We start from the raw sequence: 27,940 nt of genomic DNA on the forward strand, positions 1-27,940 counted from the left end.
CAGATCCAACAAATAAAAAGTTTACATCCATATAATGTGTCAGTGTCTAGTGTTTGACTTCAAGTAACAGCCCATATGAATTACCATTCACATGTCTTAAGAACTCATCAATGTCAGGTTTTGAATGGCAGATGATACAGATGTCATCAATGTATCTTTTATTTCAGTCTAATGTTTTGGAAGAAATCTCAGGATGACCTTTACCTCCAGAAGGTGTATAACTATCTCACACGGGTCCACCAATAAGAGGCTCTCCCTTAATTGCAAGTAGATGTTGCTGCTGAATGGAAAGCATGACAAGTAACAAAGTAGATCTGCTAATTCTAAAATTTGGTGGTATTGAAACTTATTAACTATCCAATGCATTAATCAATCATGTAGCACTCAGAAGCAGGACTATAACTTGATTGAGAAATGAAAGAATTTGAAATCCAAGATTATAATATATCTAGTAGTGAGAATTATCACAAAATATCTACTAGCTCCCTCCCTAGAGTTAGTAATGTGAACTGGTAGTTTTCCAACTGGGTAGCAATAAGGTTGTGTAGCCCTTTCTAATTTGTGGATGGGCTCACCTTGTCCAAGACTGGTCTAAGCTCCTGCCCTTACTTGTGAGTTTTTGTAAAGATAAATAATTTTGAAATATCAGGAGACTCTATCACCTCCATGTCCAATTGTAGGTACTTAGCAACCCTTGAACACATGAATCTTGTGCACTGCACATAAGTGCACGATTCATGTGAAACTGCTTTAATATTTTCCTAAGGAGGAAAAAAACATTTTTTGTTCATTATTTAACTTGCAAATCAATACTGCAATAAGCACGTGCACATAAGTGGTCAATGTAACATTCATCTATTTGCTCACACACTGTTTCAATGATGTACCATTTTAATATTGCTTTGTGTGTCATATTTCATTAAAACCAGTGACCTATTCTTGTCAGCCCTCAGAATTGTTATTTCATTGTCTTCTAACCATTTTTTTGCTTCTTATTAGGTTTAGCCATGAATTCTTTGAGTTTCTGTCAGACTAACTAATAGTCTTTTAATAACAGGTATATTACACTCCAGATTGGAACTTAGAGCATACATAGGTCCTTTTCTTATAACATCTATGAAATAGTGTGGAGGGGAGATTCCATCTCAGTAAATAATAGGGACATCTAAGTCAATTTTGGATTTTTTAACTTTGGAACCTGAATATCCATTGCAATTTCCTTTTTACTTAATCCTTAGGTGCACCATCCACAATGACCAACTCAGGTACTTCAAAACTGGAAATTTTCAAAGCCAACCAAAAAGGATATTGCTTTAACTATAAAGAAGAGACACACTCTCTTCTTTAGTATTTGTTATTAAACTAGACATAGTACTTGTCAGTCTTATCTACAATGATAGGGATTGATAGAGATAGGTTTTCTTTTCTTGAAAAATCTGGGGTTTATGCTGTATGTCTTTCACAAGTGACAACTGAGGAAAATATGTGGTACTACATTCATCCACAGCCAGAATGCTGACAAGTTGTTTAGCAGAGCACCAGTGGGATATCACAAAATATGGATGCACCTTAGAGTTGACTAGGAAAGTTGCAGAGTCCAATTTCAACCCCTTGTGCACTTAAACCATCCTCCTTAGGGGTTTTGTCAATCATAGAGTATTATTTATTTGGGAAGCTCTCCTCACTTCCACCTTGTGCCTCTGCAATACATCCATGCATAAGCTTCCTAACTTGTGGATTGCACTTCACCTAAATTTTTCAACCACAAAGCCACACTACCCTAGTTGTCCTGTGTTATAACATGCCACAAACCCATGCCATAAAAAATTTCAGAGTTCTGTTGCATGTTTTGTTTTTGTTTGCATTTTATTTCAAATTCTGTTCTTTCTCATACTCATGAAATTTGAATCCCATTGAAATTTAAATGTTTGGAATAATTAAATTTTGAGTGTTGTAGGCCTACTACATGTAGTGACATTCCATTCTACATTCATTAGCTTAATGATATGATTTTCTATTGTTGAAAGTACTTGTGTTATAATAAAGATTTTAACACCATTCGAGAGTGTATAAATCTACTATTATATAAAAAAGAAAAAAGATTCTTGCATGACAAGCACTGTATGATTTGTCATTGTGATCTGATTATATTTTTCCTCAATTACTTGTTCATGTATCTGAATGGTATGTGTTTTTATTTGAATTAGACTAATGTTGCTTTTAATCTGTTCCATTTTAGAACAAGTTATAAACCTGAAGCAAATCTCAGATGAAACTGAAAACATTTGTTTTATGCATAAAATCTTTTTACTGGACCAAACTAAGGTTGTCTGTTGTAATGTACAGTACATATTTATCTTCAAAAACAGAGTTAACAGTATTGATTTGCAAGTTAAATAATGAACAAAAAATGTTTTTTTCCTCCTTAGGAAAATATTAAAGCAGTTTCTCAATTTCTTATTTGTTATCAGAATTTAAATTACATTAATGATATTTATGCAAAGCTATTTTTCTCTCTCTACTTATCTTCTGAGTATAATATGATATTTCTAAATGCTTTTCCTTCTGTTATCAGAAATATGATAACTCCCATTAATCAATTCTAATTGACTGTATAGTGACATTCAAGCAATAACTACTTTAGCACAGTTTTGTACAGTAGCATTTTTGCACTAGTTTTCAGATCCCAGTCCAGCAGACTTCTAACATAAAACCTCTAATTAGTACCAATTGTCAGTATTTCCTTGATATAATGCATTAAAATACTGAAGTATTGAAAGAAAATAAAACTAAAGAACATATTTATAGTCATTTTTATATATCTGAAAGAAATATCAAGCTAATATCATGTGTGATGCTTAGTATTTCCATCTAAAATTGTGTGGTGTTATTTAAATGAGCTTTTCTCAATTTAGCAGTAAAACAGAAATTGAATCAGAATTTACTAAATAAACTATATTACAAAGGAATAGTACAGAAATTAATAAGTAAATGTTTTACTTATTGGTTAAATGTAGTTTTGTTTAATGCATTTTGTTTAATTATGCAGAAAATAAAAAAATTGTTTACACAAGCTTTTTATTGAAATTTCCCATTACTCTCAAAGGATAATCAAAGGTTGAAAAGATTATTGTATGTAATTGAATTTCAGGTCTCCAAAAATATTATCAATTAATATTATTACTTGAAAACTTATAATATTGTAAGTTCTATTTTTATGGTATATTTTTCAAAGATATAATGAAGGAAGCAGAAATATTGTTTGAGTTTTAAATATATTTATATTAATTTTTCTATATTTTCTCATCAGAAGACAGTTTTTATTTTCATCAAGACATTGTTTAAACTCTATAAAATAAATATGAATCTGTTATCATTAAATTAGATATTATGTCTATGAAATTGCAAGCTGTAAAATTGTTTTTGCATTTTTTTTGTTTTGCAAATAAGTTTCTAATGAAGGAAAATAATTAAAAACTAAAAGGATATAATTAACACTATATTGATGAGAGAGAATTCTGAAAGATTTAGCAAATACAGTATTAATACTTGATAACGATTGAGAAACAATTCACTTTTTATAATTAAATTACTATTTAGTTTACAGCTTCTTCTGACATTTTTATTTTTTATTTATCTATAGATAATGATATACTATTTGCTATAAATTGTTTTACTGATCTAAGCCATCTTAAATATTCTATCATTCAATGTGAGAATTTTTAACTGTACTTAAAATGTATTTTACAAATATAAAAATAAAAACAAAAATGCTTTTATTTTTATGCAAAATGCTTTTCTTTAATTTGGAATTTTGCAACATTCTAATAGTGTTTGAAAATGAAAATGATTTTATGAAATTAATAATGCATTAAAGATGATATTAATGTTAACAAATACAAATATTAAATAGTAATAAGTTTAAACAAAGTTAAATAATATATTACTGTATAAGTTCCTTAATAATTATGCTGTAATTGATTTGATTGTCTATGAAGCAAAGTTTTTCTTCAATCCTTAAGGATTACCAGGAATATTTTACTTTTATCCTAGTAGTTATATGGTAAGTATAATTCCTTCATGGACATTGTAACCAAAAATAAAGCATAAGTAAAGAGATGGTGGATCTGGAATTCTCAGTAGCTTCACTGCACGTCATGATCTATTTAACCATTCATGTTGATGGTTGTATTGCTATAAATAGTAATAAAGGTATGATACTGTTGAATGACAAGTCATCCATGTGACTGTTTTCATATGCTAATTTATTCATTTTGTATTTGAATTAGTTGCATTTTTTGTTTTTGTTTTTGAAAGCAAATTATGAAATCTGAATCCAGTAAGTAAATTACTAAAATGTTTCATTATAAAACAAAATCTAAGATTATTGTACTTACAAATGTAATCTTTTTTGTATGACTTCTGTACATTGACTCATTACTAAAGAATTATCAGCCTTGCTCAATGGCTTATTCAGAGGGAAGATAGTTCAAAAACAAATTTTTTTTACTGTTATTTGTTTTCTTATATAGATTAATGATAAGATACTGTTTCATTTTGTGTTGAAAGATATTTAATTTATCATTTTATATATAAAATAAACTCTGGAAGATTACAGTCCTCTATGTGTGTAACTAAATATGTCAGAGATAACTATACTATACCACTGAGTTAAACTTAGTGTTAAAGTTAGCTTAAAGTTAGTGGTATTGTGTCCAAATTATGATCAGGGAAGAGAGAGACTTAACATGCTAGTCAATGTATTCCTGTCTGTTCTATAAATATACTTGCACCAAGGGTACAGGTATCTTTATAGAACAGACAGGATCAACTGGGCAATCATCACATGTTTAGAAATCCAAAATATAAATAACAAATAATTAAAACATCTTAACAGAAACTTATGTGAGTTAATATAAAACAAAATTATCTGAGGCTAACAAAACAATGACAGTTGATAAACACTCTTAGAAGACAGAACTTGGATATCCAAACAGAGTAAAAAATTATTGTTTGACCTTTATTTTAATTAAATGGGTGAATGGAATAAGAGACAATTTTAGGAAATATGTTTTCTTAAAATTGGGCCTTATTTAAAAAATGAACTAAGTAAAAAAAAATTCTTGTTTTTTAACAAAGCATTGGAACTTAATAATTTTAATACATTGTTAAACTCTAGTATTAAGGTTTTAGGCAGCTTTTTAGTCAGAAAAAACGTTGGTGAGGCTGTTGTCTTGAAATTTGGAGATTCATAAGGTTGTTTTAAACACAGGTTACAGAGTTACAGAGTAGGGGGCTGTCTGGAAGACTTAGCCCGGCGAAGAATGGGGGAGAAGGATGGGAGAGGGGTATAGGTGGAAAGTAAGGAAGGAAGGGAGTGGGAATGGGATCACTTGAGATCTTACAACGCAAGTATTTATGAAAACAGTAATAAAATACATACAAACTACCAATTTGGCGGAGATGAATGTTGGTACACTTACATACAATATATGCAATCAGTACAGCGAGTCACATAATCCAATAATACAATGTAAGAAAGGAAGTAATACAGGAAGAAAATGCGTGTACAAGAAAGATTAAAACTGTAATTTACAATGAGAACAAAACAACAAGAGTTTAATGGCTAGTACATGCATACACAGTATGCTGTAAGCCAATACATGAACGTGTACAATGAAGACAAATTGAAACAGAGATACAACATTACACAGTACACAAGAAAGACACATTCACATACCACAGAATGTGAGAGTTAATAAACTGTCCATGGTTGAGAGGCCAACAAGCTTTTTCCGCTTGTCCCTTAATAGTGGGAATAGTATCCTGCTGTTGTAGTTCAGATTGCAGGCTGTGCTGAAGTCTGTGTTGCCCGGAATATGCTGCAGGATTCGACGAAAGTCACTAGGTGCCGGTAAGCCTCCTTGTCCGCACAGAGAAAATCGAGTTGGGGTGGCCAGTTTTGGCCCTTTTGTATACAGTAGACAAATAAGTCATGCCTTTCTGCATCATAGTGCGGGCAGTCAATTAGAGTATGAAACACATCCCCCAAGGAGACACCATCACAGTCACAGGAATTGCAGTTGCTCTTCCCAAACCGATGTAGATAATAAGGAAAGTTTCCGTGCCCTGTCAGACACTGAGTAAGGCTATAGGTGGGAGATATGTGAAAAAGCCATTGCCGGCTCTGCACCGATGGTAGGAAGCGGAAGGTGGTACGCCCAGTGGTAGATGCAGTCCATTCAGACTGCCAAGTGGACAGAGTCTTCTTCTGAAGATAGCTATTTATGTAGCTTATAGGCACTGTGTTGAAGGAAGGTGAGACATCTAGTGTGGCTACTCTTTTTGCTAGCTCGTCTGCCCTTTCATTCCCGCTGATGCCATTATGACCTGGAATCCAGCAAAAGAAAACATTCCTCCTTCTTTTGAGGTTGTTGATAAGATGTCTTACCTTGACCCCTGTTGCGGTACACTTCTGCGTGCCCTTTATCACATTTAGGACGTATCTGCTGTCAGTGAGAAATTGAAAATTTCCTTTTAGGGTTTTTAGTTTTGCCGTTATTGTTGTTAGGGCTTTGCACATTGCCCAGAGCTCCGCTTGATTGTTGGAGCAATGGGCTTGTAGCTTATAATATTCCTCATGAACAACTGTGTTGGTGTTATTGTTTCTCACAATAAAAGCTGCCCCTGTCCCATTCTCATTTTTTGCTCCATCGGTATATATACTCCAGTTCACATCTGCAATGTTTTCGTCGTCCACTTTGTGTATCAAGGTGATGTTGCTATCGGCAGGATGCTGTCCCACCTCCACACCAGAATGGTACGTATCAACATCGCAGGTGCCAATTAGCTGAAGTAATTCCTGACAGCTGTCTGGATAGTCATTCTTGTTAATTATGTCCTGTGAGTTTTGTGTGTTCTCTCCCATCCTTTGAGGTAAATCCTTATTTAAAAGGTTCCACTTCCAGACAATGTTGTCTATTTTAATATGAATGGGGGTCAGGTTGGCCAAGACCAACAGGGCATCCGTAGGTGCTGTACGGTATGCCCTGCAGATCCGAATAGCAAAACCTCTTTGCACTGATAGTAATTTTCGTTTATTATGGATCAGGCTTGCCTTCTTGCCCCAGATCTGGGCAGCATACAGAAGTGATGGTTCGATTGCTCCTTTATAAATTATGCTACATTGTTTAGCTCCTAATCCCCAAGTATTGCGTGCAATGTAATATAGACTGTTAGCCTTTTGTTTAATCTTTTTGCAAAGTTCCTCTATATGATATTTCCAGCTTAAAGTTGGGTCGATGATGACTCCCAAGTACCTCAGATGCGAAGTGATTTTAATTTTGTTTCTGTTAATATAAAGGCAAAGAGGGCGTTGTAGTTGCTTACGTCTTTCCTTTTTTGTACAGACAAGGGCTTCACACTTTTTAAAATTTATAGGAAGCTTATGCTTCTCGCTCCAATTGTAAACTTCATGGAGGATTTCATTGCCTTTACTTTGTAAAATATTGCTATTTTGATGTTTAATCATTATGATCGTATCATCTGCGAAACCTTGGAGCCTAATATCTTGTGTACTTGGAAGTGTTTGGAGCAGATTGTCATAGGCTAGGTTCCATAAGCCCGGACCACTACGGGAGCCTTGTGGACATCCCCGGTTCACCTCTTTAACAATATTGAGCCCATTAGATAAGTATCCAGCTTTCCTATCCGTTAAGTAGTTATCCAGGAGGTTGTAAATATTTCTTGGGCAATTGGTATCCCTCAGCCTGTTTTTGACTGACGGCCACCAGAGGTTATCAAACGCCTTTTGGAAGTCAACACTGATCAACAATGCATGCTTGCCCTGGTCCCATGCTTCTTCCACAAAACTAGTGACACTATTAATGGCAGTGACCGTTGAGCTACCTGGTCGGAAACCATATTGGCTCTTCTGCATGAGGTTGTGGCTGGCCAAATGCCAGTTGATACGTCCTATGAGTAGGCCGTCCAATACCTTTCCCAGAACAGGGAGTAGGCTGATAGGGCGGTAATCCTTTTCAAATACCGGGTTATCTGTTTTTTGGAGAAACTTAATATTTGCTAATTTCCATCTTACTGGGAAATAGCCAGTATGGAGACAGCTATTAAACATAAGTACAAAGGCAATGGGGACCTCCGCAAAAGCATGCTTTACCATCTCGGCCGTTATGCCGTCGTAACCTGGGGCCTTCTTATTTGCCATGGTGGTAATCGCTTTTTGCACCTCAGTGAAGGTGAACCACCTGTCATCAGTTCCACAATAGGGTGTGCCAATAGATGTACGAATTTGGTGATGATAACTTTGGTCCGAAGTAATGTCGTCTTCAGGGAAGTGAAAGTCAAGTAATTTTTTGATGTTATCTTGGATACTATAGCTGGTGCTATTTGAGTTTCCACAGATTATACTTGGGAGGGCAGACCATTTGTTGCTCTTGAAGGTGATCCTGTAGGGTTCGTCCCACGGGTCCTTACCAGGGTTCCCACAGAACGGCCGCCAGGCCGCTGATCTAGTGCGGTTTATATTGGTCTTATACTGTTTGAGGGCCTCTGCATATGTTTTGCCCTTCCTGTGCTTTACATCAAGATCTTGCTCTCTGGCCCAGCTCCTCCGCAGTCTTCTGACTTGTTTCTTCTCATTCTCTAGGCTGTTGTTCCACCAATGTGTCTTGTGGGTTTTTGTTTTCAAGGTAGATGAGTGCCATGTGGCCTTTTCTAAGGACTTGGTCATGTGTTCCACGTATCTGTCGACTTCTTCTTTGGTGTTTAGGTCTGTGAAGTTGTAACCTCTCCAGTACCCAGCAAAGAGAGTGCTAAAAAGCTCCCAGTTAGTGATCCTGCTGTAATACATGCCTTCTTTGGTATTACTTTGTTGGGGGCAGCTGAGGACTGTGAGGATATATTTGTGATCACTTGCCGAGTCAGTTTGAAGGGTTTTACAAGAGTGGATCAGCCTGCCCACACTGGTGGGTGCAAGGCAGACGTCTGTCCAACCCTTAGCCCTTTCCGTTTGAAAAGTCGGTGTATTTGTTGTATTTAGAGAGATCCCGTCGATTTCGTTGAGTAAGTCTTGCATTAGTCTCCCTCTGTTGTCTTCCTCTTCATGGTACCAAAGGGAAGACTTAGCATTACAATCCCCCGCTATGATGTACGTTTTATGCCGTAATTTTTGTAATATGCTGCTCAGTTCTTTTATACAGTCTTCGTCAGCATCAAAGGGGGAGAAATAAACACTTAGGATGTAATCAACTGGCCCTTTGTGCAGTGCCACCGTTGTAATTCTGTTGGAGCTGAGCTCCGGAATAAGGGCCATGTTAATACTTTTGTTCTTTATAATAATGCCGCACTTCGGTCTTTCATTGTTGACACGTTTATTGATTATTTGCCAGCTTCCGAACCTCACAATTTGATCCTTGACTGTGTATGGTTCCTGGATGAGAATGACGTCAGCATTTAGATCGTTGGCAGTTTTGATTACCAACGATGACGCTGCTCGGCTCTTTTGAGTGTTGATTTGTAAGATCCTAAAGGTTGTATTATCCATGATTGCAGGTTAACAGGAAGTTGATCAGACGGTTGACTTATTCGTAGACTGTCTGTCTTACTAGCAGTCTCTTGTAGCTCTTTAAGATAGGGCAGGCTGGAGAAAATGCATTATGATCGACCTGGTATTTCATTCCTGCTGGTTGGTCCTTGTTTGCTTTTGTGCAGTGTATACATTTGGGATCATCCTGTTTTCTGGGGCACTCATTGAACTTGTGTTTCTTTGCACAGTGACTGCACCTCATTCTTTGATCACAATTGGCAGCCATGTGCCCGTACCCTGTGCAATTAAAGCATCTCAGAACCGGGATGTAATCATCCACCACTAATGTACCCCATTCGTAACTGATATGTTTTAGATTAATTAGTACATTTCTTATCGCCGGGGATACTGACATTACCACATGCCTATTCTCTGTTGTCTTCCTGGAATTGATCGCATGTGTCACTCTTATTTCTTGGGTAAAAGCTTCCAATGAGAACTTATCCTTTATTTCAGAATTCTGTTCATATATTTTCCTTATAAGCTCTGTTTTTTCTTCCATTTTAGGCACATTCAGGACTATGACCCTTGGTCTTCTCTTTCTGGGCCTAGTTATCCGGACCTTTTCGTTTATTTCCGGTAACTTCTCTATTGCCTCTTTTAAGTTAGTGGCATCCTGTTCTGACTTCAATCGGAATTTGATGCCTCTCTTTGGTAGCTTTGTTATCATCCGTAAACCAATATTTAGTTCAGCTGGGTCTATCTTTTCCTGAATTTTCCCCATCACCTCCTCTGGACAGAGCATATCACCCTCTTCCGACGTAATGGGTTCAATAATTAAATCCTGGTTTCGAGTTGTTGCTTCACTCTTGTTAGCAACAGTTTCTGCTATTATGTGTGTGGTTGCACTACCTGTTGGCCTACCACGTTTAACCACATCGGCGAAACTCGATTTTTCCTCCCTCTCCCTAGTCCTCAGTGCAAGGACCATGCCATATAAGCTATTTGCAGCAGCGTGCATATCTAACGCTGCCTGCCTTATGCTTTTCCTGTTATTTACAGAGACCGAGCCATGAGAGTTGGCCGGTAAGGCTTGCATGATGCAACCCAGTCCTTGTGAGATCACTTCGAGGAGGTTTTTCTCGGGCAGATCCATCCCTGATCTGGTGATGGCTTCAAAAACAAATGATTGATTTGGTCGATTTAGCTGAACAGTCCCCGTGTGGAATGATGTCCAAAACACAGTCACAGTCAAAGTATGGGTAGACGCACTGGTCACCAATAATGACAAGAGCACAAGTTCAAAGTTTGGATAACGCACTAGTACAAGGACGTAGCACAAGTTCAAGTTCAGTGCTTGGCAGACGCACTGGGATCAGACACCGACCAAAACTGTAACACACTGGCAGTACCCCAACACCAACCCGATGTGGGTGAGGGGGTGGATCGGAAAACAGAAAAACAAAATGGCCTCTGACAAGAAGGCAACCAGCACCACAGCCGGGAGGCCAATATGGCAGGCACCCAAAATACAAAACATGGGAATAAAAATACCCAAAAAATTTAGGCTTAGCTTAGCTAAGCCTAACAGCCCTGTTAGGACTACTATAGCCCTAATATGCTATATAAAAGCACAGGGCACCACCAGCTAAGCCTAATATTAGGCCTAGCAACCAAAGATAGAAAAATTTCACCCACCAAAACTTGAAGAGCAGAGCAAAGCAGGTCCTCTCTCTTCGAGGTCTCTAAAGGTTCCGGTTGTTTTTAAACAGTGCATCTACATCTTCCTAGAATAAAAAGATGTAGCTGAGATACTTATATTGGATATTGAATAGAGGATGGGAATTTTGGTTTTTGTAAATAGTCCTGAAACAACAAGAGTCTTCTTTATAGAGCTATCAGTGAAATTGGAGACATTTGTTTTGGTAGATAGATACAATTGAAAAATCATTTCCTTTTGAGTTGAAAATAAATAAATAAAAAACCTTTAAGAACAAACTGTTCACCTATATGATCTTTAAGGAATTGAAGAGAAATTTATTTTCATATGTATTGTATTAAATTCAATTTAAGAATAAAATATATATATTATGATTTATTATTTTTTATGCATAATATATAACTTGTTTTTCTTATTAATTTTACAGTAGAAGTCGTCAAGGAAGTCTCACTAATTCATTACATGTTGCTAGTCCTTCTGTCTCCCCCCTTAGTTCACCAAAACCTACACCAAGAGGAACACCTGATGAAAGTCCTTTAAATACTCCTCCTGGCTCACCAAATATTAATCAGCCGTACTGGAAATCTCGATTGAACACTATTAAAAGTAGTTTTCTTGGAAGCCCTAGATTTCATCGTAGAAAATTACAAGGTAACTCCATTTAATTTTGTTGATATATTAGTTTTTTACAGCATTTTTTATTCTTGTTTATATAATATAATAGGAATATTATGTGAATTATTATTAGAATTCCAAAAACAGTATAAGCAGTTAAAGATCTATAATTTGTATAATTTATTACAATAGAATATTATAAACTAGCAGATGAGCCTAGGCGTTGCTTGGGCAAAAAGTAACGATAGCGAAGATTAATATTATTAGATTATAGCCGATCTTACTTGTTTTTACCAGGTGCAAGAATTAGGTTCACCCTCTTCTGAGACTCCTTAGAGAGTTTTTAGATGGGTCTAAAAATATGTTTGATTTCCCACAAAAACCACATCTAAAATAGTACAGCAGGCCTCGGAGCGCTCACTTTTCTCACTTGTACTCACTTTTCTGAAGATCCTCACTTTTCTCACTTTTCAGGTCATTTTCTCACTTTTCTCACTTTTTTGGTCATTTTCACATGCTTAATTAAGATGTGGGGCAAACCAAAAATAATTTTAAAGCCAAACGAATTGCCGAATTATCGGACTATCAGAATAGAATTTTTTAGAAGAAAATACGCGGCCCTGAGCAGACTCAAAATTGCAACTGCCCGCTCAGTGTCGTTAGGTTATAGAAAACAAAAATTTATTTAACGTATTTAAAAAAATCTTTTATGCACTTAAAAAATCCCTCTCATTACAAATTCAGAAGCCAGTGTTGAGTAAAGTTATGTACTCATGCCATATTTTCATTATTCGCCAAAATCTACCTTATCCGAATTGCATTTCCTTCTACAGAGTTTAAAAATAAGTATTCTAAGCATCCCTGCAGTTTTGGCTGTTTTCTAAGAAAATCACTAAAGTCCTTTTGCAGGGGAAAGCACATTACGCAGAGGGATTAATCTCTCAAGCTGACAACACTGCTGCCGCTTTTAAATTCAAAATATATAATTATTAAAATTAACACGAGATAGTAGCGTAACCTCCTACCACTAAAAAAGATTTCGTTTCTGACCATTTAGTTATCCTGGTTATAGCCCAATAATTTGGCAGATTATTTGGTTTTAATTAACAATCGGGTTATGGAGTTGTCGTTTACAAAAATATTTTTTTACTTGATTTATCTTTAAATAATTTCATAAACTTGAGTTTAATAAAATTACTTTAATGATTTCATAGCATATTGTTAACGTTAAATCACATCTACATCTTCCCATAAATGTATGTTTAAATTGACTACAAGTATAATTATTCCATATAGTAAGTGTTATTTTCATAAAATGTGTGATTACTTTGCTTGTGAAATATCCATTTTTTAATCTTCTCTTATGCCGATTATAATTGTGCATTAATTGAGAGACTAAAAAAGTAAACGAAAATGTAAATTCATATTTACATATAAAATTTACCAAATAAATTAAAATATTCGAAGTGTTGTAAAAAGTACAACACGTAATTGCTTGTGAGAAAGATTTTCACAGGCTTCCCAAAGGTTAACAACTTTGCAACGATGTTGGTTTTTATTCATCTGCAGGAAAAAGTTTTTTGTTATTTATGAAATCATTAATAAAATATTATTTTACTTATATTATTTGGAGTATATTTATTTCAGATTTATTATTTTATTTGGAAATCAATATTTACACATCTCGAAGCATTAAAAAATAAACAGTTTCTGATAATGATAAATATCCGAGAATAGCCAAATTAGTGAAATCAGCATCGAAAATCCCGTTCCCATGAATGAGAGGATCAATTTTATGCCGGGCACTTTCTCCTGATAGAGCATCAGTGTTGGAAAGAATGCTTAATTCACTTTTGATTGTTAAGGAGGGACTAAACATGTATGACCAAAGCCCACACCTTGTACCTATTGCAAAGGACGACTGAAATTAGCTTCCTCGGTGCATAGAAATTATCAAGAACGATTGGAAAATGAAAAGAAGTTAAAAGAATAAGAGAAACGGAAAAAAGAGCACAGAAATGTTTTGAAGAACAACAAAAGAAAGCTGTTCGTAACATGAAGATTATGGAACGGCAACTGAGTTTAAACCAGAAAAATGTAGAAGAAAATGAAATACATGCGACAGTCTAAGTTTTGTTAGAAGCAGCAAACAAAAAAACTGGAGAAGGCTATTAACAGCAAGAACATGAATGAAGTACAAGCAGCACGTGTGATGCTTATTAGTGTTAAGTGTTCAAAAGCAAGAGGAAGCGAAATAGAAGGAAGTTGATAACATGCAGAATAATCTTAATAAAAGAACATCATCTTTCATGACTGATTATTTACAGAAGCCAAAGACTTTTCAAGTATTCATGGTTTACTGGAAATACAGAAGCCACTGGTTATCGGGAAACAGAAAAAAAAACGCGATATAACCGAGTAATAAAAATTCTGGGCTTTTACTAAACAGATTATACATGCTATGGAATCTCTGTTCTTTCATCAGCAAGTGTTTCTGATATAAAATAAGCTTAGTTTTTCAATCCTGAATTTTATTCGTAGGTTATATCGAATTAATTGACGTTTACGTAAACATCGAAACCATGAACGCCCATTTAGCATTGTTTCTTTAACAATGACATTGAAAGACAAATACTGTCGATATAAAAACAAAACATCAATTGCGATTTTATTATACAGTACTATATAAATCGCTTATTAGAAATTCGTGTAGTTTATATTTTTCAATAAAAATTATAAATGCTGTAATTGAAAATTTAAAAAAAATGAATATTGAATATATAATAGAACATCAAAACTTATAAAATTACAGAGTAAAAATTCTCTAAAAAGCAAAATGAAGTTACTACTGTATAAAAATTTTAGAAGTTTTCGTTCAGAATTAGAGAGATCTTTTCCTTACACGTTATGCGGTGAATTCGAAATTTCACACCTTTATGTGAATTGACGCAATACCGTTAATTCACATAAATGTATGAAATTTCGAATTCACAGAAACTTGTAAATGAGGAGACTGTACTTAAAACTAATAAATAAACAACTTTTATATCAAAAGGAAACAAATGACAATCGATCTATCCACCTGTTCTGCATATTTAGCTCTTTCTCGTATTTCGTTGCAAATAGAAATTCAGTGGTAATTGGTAATTTAAAATTAATTGACTCAAATGCTTTTAAAATTTAGGGGACCAAAAAAACGCGATATAACGAGTGGCTACTATATTACAGTATATACAGAAATTTTTAAAATGTGTTTAACCATAACAGAATAAAAAGAAATAACAATTTTTACTGCTGTTTTGCTGAGTTTTCCTTCTGTGTTTTCACTTTGTTTTGTCACTATTGCACTCACTTTTTATTCACTTTTTCTGTATTTCAACTCACTTTTCTCACTTTTTCAAAGGGGAAATAGCACTCCTAGGCCTGTACAGTAAAATCTGAATTCAGGGTAAACCTTAACCCTCTCCCCCATGGGGGATTTCAGAAAATCCTTTGTGTGTACATTCTCATGATATACCCTAACTGTGTACTAAATTTCAATTTTCAACTCCTAACCATTTGGGCTCTGAGCTTATTATTATTATTATCATCATCAACCCATCTCAATTATATTATAAGATTAGCATCAAATTTATGAGAAATTTAATTTTCACTATTCTATTTATCAGATATCTAATAGAAAAAAAATGATTAAAATCATTATTGAATTTTAACTGAATAAATCTTTAGTATTTAAAAAGATTTTTTATTTAAATAACCTATAAAATAAAAAAAATCAGAATTTTTCATTATAATGGAGAATTAACTTGCTTGATGATAACTTTACTCGAATAAAATGATTAATTTTAAATTTTAAAATCTAAAAAAAACTTGTTTGGAACAATATATTTCGAATTTGGAATGAATTCAAATATTTTATTTGAATTCATTTATTTTGGATTTATTGTTTTTCGGTTACCCAAAAAGTGGAAATGATTAAAATATTTATTAACTGCCAAAATGTATACTATATGTGCCACTATTTATTTTCCTTCTTTATTATTTACACTTTATACTGACTAAAACTAACTCTCTCCTCCTCTTTCCTTGGGAAGGGTGAAATTCCCAAAAATCTCTTCTTAAATGCAATCAAAAATTCAAAAAAATGCATCTAAAGTAGTACAGTAGAAGCCGAGTTCTTCAGGGTAAGCTTTAATCCTCTGCCTCTCCCCCATGGGAGAATTTTGAAAAATCCCTTCTTAGCGTACATTCTCGTGACATACCCTGTGTACCAAATTTCAACTTTCAACTCCTAACTGTTTGAGCTCTGCACTTATTATTATTATGTTGGGTTAAGTGAGATATACTCGGTTAACACCGGTGGCTGTGTACTATGCCGGACCAAAGTCAAGGCATAGTAACCAAAACAGAAATTAAAGAAGTGTATCAGTGTGTGTGTCTGTATTCAGGAATTTTCTCACAATATGACATGTATTCAATATAGTGGTCTTCTGTAGTGTGATGTATGTGTTTCTATTCAATTGTAATGTGCCCAGGCTTTTGTGTAGTGTGTGTGGTATGACACCTGTAGAGGAGAGAACAACAGGTACAATAAGCACCCTATCCATCCTCCACAGATACCTTATTTCCCAGGCGAGTTCTGTGTACTTGCTGACTTTTTCAGTGCATGTGTTTTGTATATTGTGAGTGTTTGGAATGGATATGTCTATTATGTATGTGATTTTATTGTGTTTGTCAATGAGTGTGATGTCTGGTCTGTTGTGGTAAATTGTTTTATCTGTGATTATGGCTCTGTCGTAGTACATTTTGTGCGTGTTGTTTTCCAATACTGTCTGTGGAATGTATTTGTAGTATGGTTTGTGGATGTCTACTAATTTGTGTTTCTTTGCAAGCTCTTGGTGTATTATATTTGCTTATTATTATTATTATTATTATTATCAACCCATGTTGATTATATTCTAACTTTTTTGCTGAAAATATATAAATATAAAAAGATTCTTTATTTACATATTTTATTTTATATTTTGAAATAGCCATTGATTTTGATAAGACTTTTAGAAATAAATTCTTAGAGAAGAAAATACAATAAGAAAAATATTAGTTTTGTTGAAATCATGCCTTCTATTTCTTGTTTTGTTTGATGTCACAACTTGGTGAATTTTGCCAAGTGTCTTTAAATTCACCAAGTTGTGACATCAAACAAAACAAGAAAAATATTATTTTGACTTTATATAGTTTTTTTTTTAAATCAGTAATGGCTTTAAACCATTTTATTACTTTTTCAGCTGTTATAGAACAGAAGGAAAAAGTATTGTTGTAATTGATTAACTTTTAACTCTCTAGGTTTTTTGCATTTCTTGACATTTTAAATCCTTTGATTCCTAAAACATGGGAACAAAATGGTCTGTTTATTTTCTTATACTTTGCTTTATATTTCAAACCCTGTGAACCAAACATTTTGAAATTGGAAGGAATACTTCTATACTTGGGGCATAGATGCTATTGTAGTATTGAGGACCAACGAATTGTTCCTGACGTATAAAAATGGCAAGTGTGTAAAGGATCTCACAAATTTAAGCACACGACGAATTTTCGATAACTATATATTCTTTATAAAACTTAGGATCACAATATCTACAGTTATACAATTACGTTTTTTCTGTTTCGCGACATAAACTAGGTGAATCAAATCTTATAACAAGCATATACCCGACAAGTATAAACAAATCTAGAACTATGCGTGAAAATATATATACAATGAGTACAAACGACGTTAATCTACAAAGTACTCCTTGATGAATTCCTCGGACAAGTCCACCGGTCCTTCCATCCAGTCGTTGATCCGGTCAGCGAAAAAAAGATGGCTCCACACATGGAGCGTCGCCATTTATATTGCCCGCCATCCGGGTTACAGCTATGTCACGTGGTGAGCACCGTCCAATCCTAACTGCACTTACAGGCACCCGGCAAAGGGTAATATGACAACGCGAAAACAATTAACACGCGCGACATCTAGACTTCTGATAGGGACAACAGAACTCCTATATATATATATATGTACAGGACATATAACTACCATAGTGATTAATCACTATACTACACTATTATATTTTGAAAATAAGTCAGAGGGGGAAGAGGGGATAGGGTCATATCTCAAGTAGGATCAGATTTAATAAAAATTTACTTGCACCAGTTTCTAGCTTATTAAAAACAATTATTATTGGCATTTATAAATTTTTTAAAAAATTCACTCCTATCCCAAAACAATAAGACTTAACCTCCATTCAAGTTCCAGGAAAGTCATAGAAAAGCCCTTGCCAACTGTTTGGAACAGTAATTATGATTACTACAAATAATGAGATGAGATTTTTTTCTATACAAACTAAATTCAATTTATTAAGTATTGACAATTTTTTTTAAACTATATTTAAATGCTAATAGGAGCTACATGCAGAATATCTTAATTTTCAATTATGACTTTAAAGAAATATGTAAATTGGTTATTTTATTTATTTAATTGAAAGTTATTTTTCTGCATTTTATCTCTAGTTTTTCTTTAATAACTAATTCTTTGCTTTAGTATAGCTAATTACATTGTTTCCAATGTTCTGAATACTATTAAATACAAACTTTTTACAAATATGAGAAAATGATTTCAAATTAAACTATTATTATTTAATAAAAACAAATGATTATTTATCAATTAATACTTCTTTTGTTTGAAATGTTTAGCTTGTAGATTGTTAGAATATAGAATTTCAAATTTCTAAAAAGTTACATAAATATTGTATGATAAAGTGAAAATTTCATTAATTGATCATACTGTCAACTTTAGCATCTTAAACATGGCTGCCAGATAAGTATTGCTTTCATGATTCACAATAAATTCCTTTTTCACCTCAATCATTGATAGTACAACCCTCTACTTAGACTTTTTGCTTCTACACACTTCTTGAATGTCATGGTTAATTAATAGTAGAGGTGAGTAGTTCTAGGTTGGAATCATTCTGGACTCAGAACTACTAGGAACAGTTCCACATCAAGAGTTGAGACAGTTAGTTATTAACATTCTTCATTTTGTGCTTTTATGAATATGGTTTCTCATGAATTAGTGAACTCTATCTGGATTTGAAGTTTAACTAAATGAAAATATTTCACAAGTTTTTAAGAATAATAAAATTAGTTATAGAGTATTTTTAATTTATAAAGATATTTTAAAAATTTATATTTTTATTAGAATTTGTAATTATTTGCTTTTATTAGTAACTAGCAGAAATGTCCCAACATTGCAAGTGAGAAGGCTAAATATTAAAATGTAAACCATATTAAAAGTTCAGATATTTTAACCTACTGTGAAAAGTGCAATTGTGCCCGATCACCACTAAGGTGATAATACAACAATATTGAGACAGTATAAAATGAAATAACAATAAATTTATTGAGCTAATACAATGCACAATAAAAGGGATGTGGATACCAACTCTAGGACGTTTGCCCAGTTCTGTCCAAGAACAAAAGGTTCACATGTAGACCTGCATGACAATCAAAGAGGTTTTCACATTTACAATAACAAAAAAAAAAGGGTGCAATATTTATCACAAGAATTTACTTTTTAAAACTAGCTTAAAACTAACTTATGCCTAAAGATGTGGAATGGGAAATTAACCCTTTGATGAATGGGTTAACAGTAACTGACTCCTTACCTTTCCAGAGTGAATTAGTTTCTAAACTAGGCAGAGGTCATTTTTGTCTGAATACAAATTAAGAATTGAACCAAAGTGCTTACAAGTCAATAATATTGGTTCAGAGGATCATCTACAACAATCACTTGTTAATGCTGCAACAGTGTTGTTGCCACTAGCATAAAAAATAATTTGAAAAATTGCACACATTCATGCTAGAAATCTTGTACCTTGAAAACTAAATTTTTTGCATCTGCTTTTTATTACATTTTCAATTCCTTCATCTCTTATTATGTAAATTTAAAGTTTAATCAAAATTGACCTATCAGATTTTAAGAATGAATTCAATTCTATAAATCACATAAGAGAATTCATTGATGCTCTGCCTCAAAAATGTAAGATTTACAAAAAAAAAAAAAAAAAAAAAAAAAAAAAAAAATTAATATCTTTTTCTAATTCATATTTCTTAATAAACTAAGCAATGTTTTCCTTTTCCAATTCCATTGTGTTGAATAGCTCTAACAATTCAGAAGGAGATCGTGAATGTGAAGGACAACTAAACACTATGCTAAATCATGATAGACTTACAAAAACCACACAAGAAAAAATTTTCTAACTTTGCCAAGAGTTGTCTATAAAGTTTCATGTTTGTCCATAAATATACAAGCATACTACAATGAGAGGAATTTGAAGAATGTACATACTACTATGATCAAAAAGTATTGGGAATGGTTTATTTAAACTGCATGTGCAAGAGTGTTCTGTTGTCAGTTTTTTTTTATTGTTTGGTATGACTTTCATTGACATCCAGCAGCAATCTGTAAAAAAAGGTGGGAGAGGGTTCCTGATGGGCCTGAAGCAGTTGCTTGTTTTACTTCCTGGTAAATTTGCCATTCATTAAAATCAAAAGGATTTCTTAATTTTATACTGTTTTAGTATTTTATTATATTTTAATGGCATCATAGATTTAAATAAATCTAAAATGATTTGTTAACAGAAATGAAACAGGAAAGGAAATATTTTATTGCTTAGATAGCAACTTCTAAACTGCCTACTGGTAATTATCTTACTTTCAACAACTGCTCTGGAGGCACAGGATATATGAAGATTTTATTTTTATTCTTGCAGTTTTCTGCAAGAATGAAAATAAAATCTTATGTTGACATGGCTTACCTGCCCAAAATTACAGTATTACTTTTTATTATATTTGTTAATTTCTTTGTAATAAAAAGTTTACCCAAATGTAAAGATAATCTCCAACTTCCAGATGTAATACACTCTTAAAATTCTGTATGAAAGTTGAATATTTGAAAATTAAGCAATGGAGTTGCATGGGAGTTCTGTTCCTACAGAGCTAAAACGAAAAATTATAAAATCTCTTATTAAGGTAGGAAAGTTTTACTTTTTAAAGTGAATACGTTGCAGTGCATAAAATATAATTGAAAACATTAAAACCACATAAAAAGTAATAAAAATTAATTTTTACAAATTATTTTACTGTTACCAAATATCTCAATTACAAATGTCAATAACAATTATGTCACATTGATTGTAGACTTTTGCTTTACTAAAATTGATTTAATATAATTATTGCAAAATCCTGGAAATTTTTAAAAAATATTAATAAAATTTACATATTAATTTACTTTTTTTATTTTTCATTTCATCCTATCTATATTTTTTTGTCACTATACATTTCTCATATCTTTATACTGTTTTTCATTAATCATTTAGTACTGTTAATATAGGTAAACTTTGTGTAACATATTTATTTTAGCTAAGCATGAGATCTTTCAAACTAGGATACAGTAATTGGTCATTTTGAATTTAAATCTCTTTAATAAGAGTTCTATAGAAGCTATGGTATTCTAGAAACATTGCATGCAATATTTTCAGAATACAATAGTTTTTATAGACAGCAAAATACAAGTTTCTGCTGTCACTAGGTAGCAAAAATTCCCACAGGTTTTTCTGTCATTATGTGCAGCCAATAACTATGCTGTTTTGCACTTTCATAAAACAGGGTACATTCTGGATTAAACAATTGGCATTTGAAATTTCAAGATATTGGCAGTGGAAGGGCTATAAAAAAGCAAGATTTTTCTCAGTAAATATAATATTTCCTGATTTGATCTTTGTTATGTCATAGAATTTTTATTTTAAAAATTCCCTTAAGTGGCCAATAACTATAGCATTTACAGAAGTGTTGAACACGAGATCATGTTCACGTGGCTTTTTCCACCTTTATTTAGTTAATTGTTACTAATACGATCTCGTGTTCAACACTTCTAGAATAATACAACACGGTTTCATAACAAATTAACTATAGCATTTTCCCTAAGTATGTCTAAAATATTTTTATATAGTTCTGATAATTAGGGTTATCATTATTCCAGTAGAGCTAATTTGAAAAATTGTATACATTATTGAAGTCAAGAAATAATCGTTGATATCTTTTCTATATCTATGGGCTAGTTTTCAAAATCTTACCTAACTCTAAAAAAGTACAGTATACACAAATTATATATTATTAAAAAAATTGCAAATTAATCAGTATATTTATGAATTGTTTATGATAGAAAATTAAGCTAAAAATTTTTATTGTTAGGATACTAAGCAAATCATTATTTGATGAAAATGAAAGCAAGAAATATGTTTTCAGCAATTTATTCACAACTAAATTTGTCTCCAAAATTATTCTCTAAAGCAGTGTTTCTCAAATTTTTTGGACCGCGACCCCCCTTCTGCACTTAAAAATTTCAAAGGACCCCCGAAAGAATAAGTATATGTCAAAAAACATCCCGGAGGGAGGAGGTTAGGCTCGTATTTAAATATTTATATTATTTTTATTATTTATATGTGCAATTTATTTAAGTAAAAATTATTTTATATGTTTTTATTTCTATTATTTCTAAACATGAATCCATAGTAAATTTATAAAATATTTGAAAAAATTGATCTGGCATCAATTTTTCAGCGACCCCCCCCAAATATTTTTCACGACCCCCACTTTGAGAATCACTGCTCTAAAGTAATCATGATATGAAATTGCAGTTTTCTGCTTTACCTTCAAAATCTCAGATGGAATTTTTATCATATCTTGACAGAGTACTTTTTTTTTTATCTGAAAATATTAAAATAATATATCTGTAACTAGGATCTTTTTGAGAATAATCATCATAATCAAAAGTTGATCAGGTAATCTGATATCTGTAGAGTTGAAAAATAGTAAATGAAGATTTTTTCCTTAGATAAAAATTTCTCATGGAAACTTACATTTAGTTTAGCACAATTTTTTATAAGGTTTATGAACATGATCAGATTTTTCTCTGTAACTGGCACATAATAATTTTCTTACAAGTTAGTACAAAATCAATTATAATAACTAATTCTCTGATAAATTGTGATAAACTAATTGAAACTGTAGTGTCTACTTCAGATATTGAGAATTTTTCAAGTTTTCATTGAATGAAAATATTTTGTTTGTCGAAAATTGAAAGATGTGTTAAAATCAAAAAAAATGTTTTCTGTTAATTTTATAATGTTCTTCAAAGAATTATCAACTAATTTTTCATCTCTATTGAAGATATTTAAATTACATCTGCTTATCATAGAAATCTGATTTTATCATCAAATTTCTGTATGTCATATACTATTTGAAATTCTTAAATATATCTTCAATATATTTTGATTGATCCTCTAAGAAATTATAAAGTTTTAGACTAATTCAATATGATATATTACATATATATGCATAAATTTTAAGATGATTTCCATTTTGTTTTGCAATTATTAATGAAGAATGAATTTTAGAGTTTTAAATTGTGAATAAGTCGTATATCTGTATTTGGTAGAATGACAAATTCTTCTGGTAATCAAATCAAGTAGTATAAATGTTTCTACACATTTTTAGGTCTGAAGAACCACAGAGTTGATTACAAGTTGTTCCTTGCATCCCTGTGACGTTCTTCAGCACCATTTCTGCTGTTCTGTGAGTATGTTGTTTTCTTGGCAGTGTTTTCTTGCCGTGTGACTTTTGTCAGTTAAGCAATATGAAAATTTCTAATAAGGATAACAATTAGCTTGTAAAGGATCTTTATTTGTACTTCTCTTCCAATGAAAGAATATAAATGATTTCAATATCAATATTTCATAAATTGTATAAAGACAGATATTTTATAAATATTGGAGTATTGGATACTTTCTGTACTCCAATACAGAAAGTGTTTGTTGTCTGCTTTGTAATATGGGCTTTGTCTGTTTTTTAGTTCTGATATTATAAGATTCTCTAGTTATTTTCCAAAAAATAAAGTTTAATTAGATAATTTATTTAAATAATATCTCAATATTGAATTCAGAATGGATGGTTTTGTGGTATTATTTAAGGTCATAGTTTTGGACTCTAATAATAATAATAACAATAACAACAACAACATTATAGTTTTTTTTATAGTAATTGTTTAAAATTTTAATTTGTTAAATTTAAAAAACTTAAAATTCTGATATTTTGTCTATTTAGTTTGAGAGAAAAGTGGATATTTATAACTTGTTATTTGAATTTCTATCCACTAATTAAGATTTTTTTGTATATCAAGAATATATATATATATATATTCTTGATTTTTTTAATTGAATATATTGCCTTCTTGAAATATAATATTTGAATACAAATTTTATTACTTTGTTTTCAAATTTAAAAAAAAAAAAAAAGATAAAGTTTAAATTTTAGTAAAGCAACTCATTTAAATATATCTTAATTTTAACTCAACTGCTTAAATTGGATATATGTAAATAAGCACTATACACATAACCAATATCCAGCAAGAAAATACAAAACTGTATGAAAACATTTACTTTCATGTAAGTTTTGTAAGGTAAGCACTACACAACCAATATCTAGCAAGAAAGCTAGATGTTGGTTATGTGTAGTGTCTACCTTAATTTTAATTTAAGAACTTTTGTTGGATATTATCAGTGGCGTGCCGTCATTGGAAGCGATGGAAGCACCGATTCCACCTTCCAATGACTTTCCCTTGTATTTTATAAAATATAAATTTTCATATTTTAACGTACTTTGCATTAATTAAAATTAATAATTTATTATAACTGCATTATGTATCTTTTACAAATTTCTATACTACATGTGAAAAAAACGATAAGATTGCTATTGTATATTCGAATAATTCAGTGGCGGAAGGAATGTCGAAACCGGGTCAGTTTCCAATCAGCCAGATTATATAGGCATTGGCACATGCGGTTTACAGAGCACCAACCTCACATGGTTTAGCTGGTAGAAGCAACACACGCATAAAGCATCTAATTTTATATCCCGGACCGGTTCTGAGCTGTTAGCCGCCTGCCTGTCAACTTCCAAGCAGCCAGATTATAGGCATTGGCGCATGCGCTGTACAGAGCACCAATGTCACCTGGTTTAGCTGGTGGATGCTTCACACATAAAGCTTCTAATTTTATATCCCGGACCGGTTGTGGGCTGTTAGCCGTCTGCCTGCTAGATATTTGGCTGCCCTCACCCGATTATGTGAATCATGAGCAGACTAGATCAACGGCGGGCAACCCCCGGTCCGCGGGCCAGCTACGGCTCGTGAAAAGTATCTATCTGGCCCACGAAATCTTTAATAGATTATTAAATTATTTTTCCAATTCTTTGTAATTTTCGAAAACAATAAGAGAAATAAATGTAGTAATTAACTTTTTATTTATTTATTTCATATTTGCAGACTAAAAAAATTACAAGTCACAAGAAGGCGTCAATTAACTACTACGGCCCACGGAAAAAACGTAAAATTTATTCTGGCCCACATTATAAAAAAGGTTGCCCGCTGTAGACTAGATTTATAACTTAACCCAATCGATAGGAGTTTACTGGCATGTTTTTATGATAGTTCTGTATAGTTGACAGGAGTTTTAAAAAATCCATTAAAATATTTAATATATTTATTCTGTGTTTATTCTGCTCTCCCATCTTATATTGCTTACGGATTTCAATGTTAAACCGGTAATATTACGATTTAGTACGTCCCATCTGTAAGGGGATGCAGAAAAAACGTGTACAATTCTAGTACAGTGTTAAAAAATTAACTGTTACTTTGGCAGCATCATTTACAACCAAATTTAATGAATGAGACGTACAATGGTACAAAAAACGCTCTAGAATTTATTTTCCTTAAATTTACGATTTATGTATCGGTTGTCATAAAGATTTCTTTCCACTTCTTTCCCAAGACTACAGATATTCAAGTGCAAAGTAACTAGTTTTGACTTATTTCTACTTAAGAAGTAGTTAAATAATTAAGCGATTAGGGAATTAGAAACATAAATGAAACCCTGATGAAAGAGCCGAAATTTTACTTAAACAGAAGCTTAACCAAACCAATCTCTTGCCAATACAGTGGGATTTGATCTCTTCATAATATTAGATGTAATAAAGACAGAAATTTTTCCAGTTCAATGAGAGTGACCGAAAAGTTGTAAATTTTGGAAATCCCTGTGAACACTTGGTCCTAAAACCAATTAGTTAGAAAACGAACGACGAATAATCTGTTAAGTTTAACATATTTAGATTTTTACAGCTAGGGTGAGAAACGTTTAAAATCTACAACAACCCTGTCGCATCTTTTGAGATATACTAGTGATGCGACAAAAGAGGCATTTGACATTGACCGGTATCGGCACCTCGGGATTTGGCATGCACACACCTACCTGGACCGTCTCTGATTCCATTCATTAGCCACTCGTAGGGAGCTATTTCACTAAGTGGATTGTTTTAAGATTTAAAAAGTAAAGAATATTTTGTTATTTTTATGTACGTTTCTTCACAAAGTTATATTTAATTATAAGTTTCTTTAAAAGTATATTCATACAATTGAAGAATTTTTTGTACTAGGCATGTATATTCGTCACACATTTTGTTTTACCAAGTAAGTTTTTCTGATAATTTTAATTTTAGCCCTTATATCGTTGCTAGTGATTCAAAAATTTATTTTAAAAAAGATTTGGCTCAAGACCATATAATGAAAAAGAAAACATTATTAAAAGAGAAAGACCAATGCCTAAATTAAATATAAATACGTCAACAAAAAAATTTCGACATTTTGACGATAAAATTTATGACGAATGACGATTCTTTCGTAAAATTGAAGCAATTTGGAAATCAAAGCGGAATAGAATTTAACATTGGTAGACAATATAAAATAAATATTGAAAATGATAACAAGATAATTACGATTAATAGACGTATCTAAATTAATAGATGCTATATGTTTTTTTCTCAAAGCAAGAATTGGCATTTAGAGGGCGTAGGGAATTTATTGAATCTAATAACGGAGGTAATTATATTGAACTCTCTTATTTATTAAGTACATCAGATAATCTATTAAAAATACATTTAAAGAAGTGTACGGTTTTTACTGGCTTATCGAACAAATGAATACGAACAGGCCCTGACGCGCAATTAATTGATTGCCCCTGTAAGTCGGCTTCTTACAGAAACACAGCTTCCCTATCATCAAATGTTACAGCACGCCACTGAATATTATATCAACAATAATTTAAAAACATGTTCTCAAAATACTTTTGTATTTTATAAATAGCATTTTAGACTTTAATATTTCTCATATTAAATTTTTTCTTCTTCCAATATTATCAGTTGCGTATTATAAATTACTGTTTAAGTAAATTAATTTAACATCATTGGGCTGCAATTTGAGAAAATTGTAGACCTATAAATTCCCACTGTCGTTGTCTGTCTGTCTCTGTCTTCCTTAATCTCAAGAACAGAGTTAGATAAATGAAAGATGAGACCAGATATGGAAACTTTAAGGGCAGGAGGCCTCAATTAACTGTACATGAACTTCCAATGCAAACTAGAAATCATGTTATTTCAATTCAAAACTTTTCCACCGAAAGCAGTTAATAGATGACTGGCACAACTCTGTTGTTAAAGGAAAAGTATGATGTACAGGGCAAGCCACTACTAATTTAAGGTAGAGAGCATATATTTTAAATTAAATAAATTAAAAATATGATTAAAAATTTGCAGCCCACATTGTGATGATGTCAAAATAAATAATTGCTTGTTTCATTTACAGATTACAAGACATCGTATAGTCATTTCTTTAATCTTAATCAATTTATTCAAATGAATTTTAGTTACATATATAATCTTGAATTTAGTTTAATGTATTTATTAAATAATAAAGCAATATTAATCAATAAAAGGTTCTGAAATACATTTTTGAACAAATTTATAATTAGCATATAAACAGCACAGAAACTGAATAACAATATCATTATTATTCAGTTTCTTTAATGATATCAAAGAAGCAAGAAAGCCAAAAACTCCAGCAAAAATGAAAAATA

General features: G+C 32.3%; 1 protein-coding gene across 4 annotated transcripts in view; it reads left to right on the forward strand.

Annotated features, from left to right (window-relative positions):
- Positions 1–27,940, forward strand: part of LOC136982856 (serine/threonine-protein kinase BRSK2-like) — a 158,444-nt gene that overhangs the window by 124,316 nt on the left and 6,188 nt on the right. For 2 of the 4 annotated variants that reach the window (XM_067279393.1, XM_067279395.1), the window contains one exon: positions 11,695–11,915. In XM_067279393.1, coding sequence (XP_067135494.1) covers positions 11,695–11,915 — 221 coding nt within the window. Of the gene's footprint in view, positions 1–11,691; positions 11,916–27,940 lie in introns of all 4 variants that reach the window. The other 2 variants (XM_067279397.1, XM_067279394.1) reach the window with 2 other exon arrangements.

The sequence above is a fragment of the Centruroides vittatus genome, unplaced genomic scaffold (assembly GCF_030686945.1).
Source record: "Centruroides vittatus isolate TY-2023 unplaced genomic scaffold, ASM3068694v2 contig_866, whole genome shotgun sequence".
Taxonomy (NCBI): Eukaryota; Metazoa; Arthropoda; class Arachnida; order Scorpiones; family Buthidae; genus Centruroides; species Centruroides vittatus.